General features: G+C 32.4%; 1 protein-coding gene across 1 annotated transcript; it reads right to left on the bottom strand.

Annotated features, from left to right (window-relative positions):
• Positions 1-1,668: 1,668 nt before the first annotated feature.
• On the bottom strand, positions 1,669-3,860 carry LOC131637487 (flavonoid 3'-monooxygenase CYP75B137-like). The gene is made up of 2 exons (XM_058908078.1): positions 2,691-3,860; positions 1,669-2,605 (listed from the first exon to the last, which is right to left on the bottom strand). Exons 1-2 carry the CDS (start codon positions 3,600-3,602, stop codon positions 1,979-1,981), a joined length of 1,539 nt encoding a protein of 512 aa, XP_058764061.1. The 5' UTR covers positions 3,603-3,860; the 3' UTR covers positions 1,669-1,978.
• Between the last annotated feature and the right edge of the window lie 540 nt (positions 3,861-4,400).

The raw sequence follows: 4,400 nt of genomic DNA, 5'->3' as shown, positions 1-4,400 counted from the left end.
TTGAAGAACAAGCTATCTAAGATTATGTGTAATAGTTTGAGTAATTCTTAACATGTTGTTTATTTTTTATGGGTCTTGCTAACCAGTGCCCTCAGGGCAATGGTTAAGCATTCCAAAAAAAAAATTATAGAAAGTTTAATATTTCAATTTTCATGGCATTAAATATGCATATTACCGAAATAAATTTACTATTTTAAAATGCTTAACCATTGCCCTGAAGGCACTGGTTAGCATTTCCCATTTTTTATTAATATATTTTATTTTTATTTTCCTTTAAAAAAATGTTTAAATATTTCTTGTACTCTATATGTGAACAATACTTTGCTGGTCAAAAAAACCATTGGTTTGTTCTTCCTAATCAAATTACACATTTCAAAATCTAGTTACAAAAGAGAATTACTATAAAAATACAACTCATATGATAAAAAATTATATAGATATCTGTAACAAAAAATGTGCATTTCATTTATATTAAAGGTTAAAGCATAGCCAACATATAAATGTGGTCAGGTATTTATATATTTTTATGATCAAAATTGATTGGTGTAAGTTGTGAATAGAATTCTTACCCCAAAAAAAAAAAATATTGGGTGAATTCTTATCTACCCAATTCAAAAAGTTGGGTAAAATCCTTAATATATTAAGACAAAATACAAGATTTCCCTCCTAATTTTTCATTAAGTCCATCAATATCCCGCTTAATTGCATTTAATTATTCATACTCTTCATTTTTTCATACTAAAAACTCTTCATATTCTTAATTAATTGTTAATTTCAACTCCACTCCACTAATTAATTATTATTTTTATATTCATAACGTACAAACATATAAATATTTTTACGTTTATATTTTTTGTTATAAAAATATAACATTTATTTTTAATTTTTTTCTGTGCATCGCACAAGTAAAAGTACTAGTTACATTTAATGTAAAATGTCTTGGAAACAATAAAAAAAATATACTATTTAATAATTAATTAAATAAGATAAAACTAAATGATGCAATGTGATTGGTGGAAAGTACACTACCCAATTTTTTGTGATGGGTATAGAAGTTGTCCTAAAAATATTGTCAATAGAATTAATTGCACGATCCAATACAAAGGTTTAATAACATTTGATTGAAATGTCGAGTTGTCTAAGCAACAGTTCAACAACTTTTTAGTGATTTGTTTTTTTAAAAAATAATTTAAACAAAATTGAAGTGTAGAAAAATATTTATAGTGTATTATAATTTTTTCTTATTTATATTATGATGATATTAAAAAAAATCTTAAGTTTTACTAACTCATTAATCACAAATATTTGTCCTAAATGTACTTTTTATGTTAATTAAACTTAAATTAATATATAATTAATATATTACAATTATTATTATTATTATTATTATTATTATTATTATTTTAAATATGAAAATATAAATTTAAATATTTAATTGGTCGCAATCAAATATTTATCATGTGTAATAATTAATTATATATATAATATAAATAATAGTATACAAATAACAAATTAACCAATAATATTTTGTCATTTTTAAAAATAAATATATAAGATTTTTTAAAAGATATTGGACGAATCAACATTTTAATACGAATTACAAATTTGTCTAAAACGTGTCATCATATAATAATAAATGCATATTATGGTTCTATTGAATTTTCGGTATTAATAAGGTTTATATAGGCATTTAAAAGAAAAGTAATGACCTCTCAGAAAAATCCTTGATACAGATTTTCAAAACAAAAAAGAAGAAAAAAACTTGATACATAAAGATTGGCATTGAGTAGTGAATCCAGATTGCCTGACAAGTATACATATACTAGATGATTTCTTGATGGACTGATGCTTAGTTCAAAACTCTAATAATGTAGCTCTGCCTAAGAGAAGCTTATTAACATCTCAAAACGCAACTTATATTTTTGAACCATTTTCAACCATCCACCTTCGTAGCATTCACTGGCATAATATAATTAGTTCAATTCTCTTTATAAAGATCTGGATTGGACAATCGTGGCGTGGGAATAGCAAGCAGAGGCGTTTTCTTTTTGAGAACAATACCAAATTTCTCTGAAACGTCAAAATTTTCTCCTTGGGGTATTGACCAATCAAACAAGTGCACAAGGGTAGCTGTAAAGTACAAAACAGTCCTCTCAGCCATTGCTATTCCAGCACAAATCCTTCTTCCAGAACCAAATGGAAAATAACTGAAATCATTCCCACAGTAATCCCACTTCCCATCCAAGAACCTTCTAGGATCGAATTCCAGTGGATTCTCCCAAATGGATGGATCTCTATGAATAGCCCAAACGTTCACAAACACACGAGATCCCTCTGGAATCGTGTAGCCTCCAACGTTTGTGGTTTCACTTGGACAGTGAGGAACCATAAGTGGAAGCACCGGGTGCAAACGAAGCGTTTCTTTCATCACTGCATGTAAATACGGTAGCTTATGAATATGAGACTCTTCTACTAGATTATTTTTTCCAACTACAGATTCTAACTCCTCTTGAACCTTCCGCAGCACTTCGGGCTTGTTCATCATTTCTGCCATTGCAAACTCAACTGTGTTCGAAGATGTGTCTGAGCCACCCACTACCATGTCCTGTTCGCAATCATCCACAATATTGGTCTTAAATAAAAGACATATAACAAAAATGAAAACCTTGATGAAAGAAAAAGAAACATACCATGAGAAGTGCCTTAACATGAGTGCTTGTGAATGGAGTCTTGGAATCACCCTCCTCCTTCAAATTCAACAAAAACTGTAGAAAATCTTTACTTTCATTCTCTTTTCCTTCCTCTTCCTTCTTCTTCTTCATACGTTCACCAATCATCTTCTCGAATATCTTATCAAAACGAGGAACCAACGCGTTCATCTCTTTCACCACACCTTGCAAATCAAATCTAGCCAACCCGGGGAAAAAGTCCGACAGATTCGGCTTCCCCAAAAGCTGTGTCATCTCCGCCACCGCCTCCCTGAATTCCGCCCCTAAACTCTCCCTCTCTTCCCCTTCCACCGCCGCACCCCACATCATATTCGTAATCACGTTCAACACCGTTAAAAAAACTTGCTCTCCAATATTCACCTTTGACCCAACCAGATCATGAATATACCTAACCGTTCTCCGAACCTCACCACGGCGGAGCTCGTAAACGGAATCAAGAGTCGTATTACTAAGCATCTTCACCACGCAAATTTTCCTCAGCATTCTCCACTCTGCTCCATACGGGCTCCATACTATATCCAAGCCTCCGTAAGTTGCTGCTCTACCGGCGGCAGGAACGTCGCGGTTGGCGAAAACGGTGTCATGCTCTTTAAGAATCTCACGAGCCGTGGAAGGTGAACTCACCACGATTCCGAGTTTGCTACCGAGCCAGAGCTTGAAAATCGGGCCGTGAGTTTGGGCCAGCCCGGCAAAGTAAGTGTGGAGTTCTGGTTCTAGAGATAGAAGGTTCCCGAAGATAGGGAAGCCCGATGGGCCTGGCGGTAAATTTTGGAATTTCGATTTAAAGAAGAAGAGGTAAATATACCAAGTTACTGCGGTTATTATTAGGAGTGCCACGATGAGTGTTTTGCTGTCAACACCGTAGAGAATCATGATTCTATTTGTGTATTGATATTGTTGATGTGTTTGAGATTTAGAAAGGAAATAGTAGAAGATGTTATTATGTAGGTAAAGATAATGAAGATAGAATAACGTGAGAGCTAGAACTGCAATAGATATTGGGAAAACGACAATAAGAACTTTGCAAGAACGGTGGATGGATACTCCAAAAACGACAATATGGATTATGCATGAACGGTGGAAGGACAAAGCGGAATCTCCAAGAAATAGAATCTAATGCAATTAAAGTGCGAGTGCCGGAGGACAATTGTGTTCACAAGTAAACGTTATCAAGGTGATGATGATTGTAACAAGTGCCCAAAAACAAAAGTTAAAGAAGAAAAGTACAAGTTTTATATTAAAACCAATAATTTTATAATTTGCAAAATATTAAGAAAATTTCTTTACCCAGCTCTCTATGGGGTCACTTCCAGCGAAAATACAATTCGGAAATGCATTTCCGAAATATTTTTTTTATAAAAAATTTTCATACTTCAGAAGTGCATATCCGAAAACACCAAATGGGGGGTGTTTTCGGAGATATACTTCCGAAAACACCTTTTTTAAGATTTTAGGGGTTTCGAAAATGCACTTCCAAATTATAAAGAAACTAGTTTTTTTTTTATGTTTTTCGAAAAGTCTCTTATTTTTAATTAAACTGCAACCGGGAAATAAAATAAGTGACATATAAACAGAAAATACTAATATGATAAAAATAGTAATATATACAACCCGATCCGAATCCAAATAATAATAGTGTGGTAAAGATATAATCCGAAAACAAAATAAATA

Source organism: Vicia villosa, linkage group LG1 (genome assembly GCF_029867415.1).
Source record: "Vicia villosa cultivar HV-30 ecotype Madison, WI linkage group LG1, Vvil1.0, whole genome shotgun sequence".
Taxonomy (NCBI): Eukaryota; Viridiplantae; Streptophyta; class Magnoliopsida; order Fabales; family Fabaceae; genus Vicia; species Vicia villosa.
The sequence above is the reverse complement of the archived record's forward strand: the minus strand, read 5'-3'. Positions and strand labels throughout refer to the sequence as shown.

Bases quoted from the DNA above. Each gene is read 5' to 3' on its own strand.
- LOC131637487 (XM_058908078.1), bottom strand. From the start codon at position 3,602: ATGATTCTCTACGGTGTTGACAGCAAAACACTCATCGTGGCACTCCTA. The intron at 2,606-2,690 runs GTATGTTTCTTT...GATTGCGAACAG, and splicing joins ATGTTAAGGCACTTCTCATG to GACATGGTAGTGGGTGGCTC.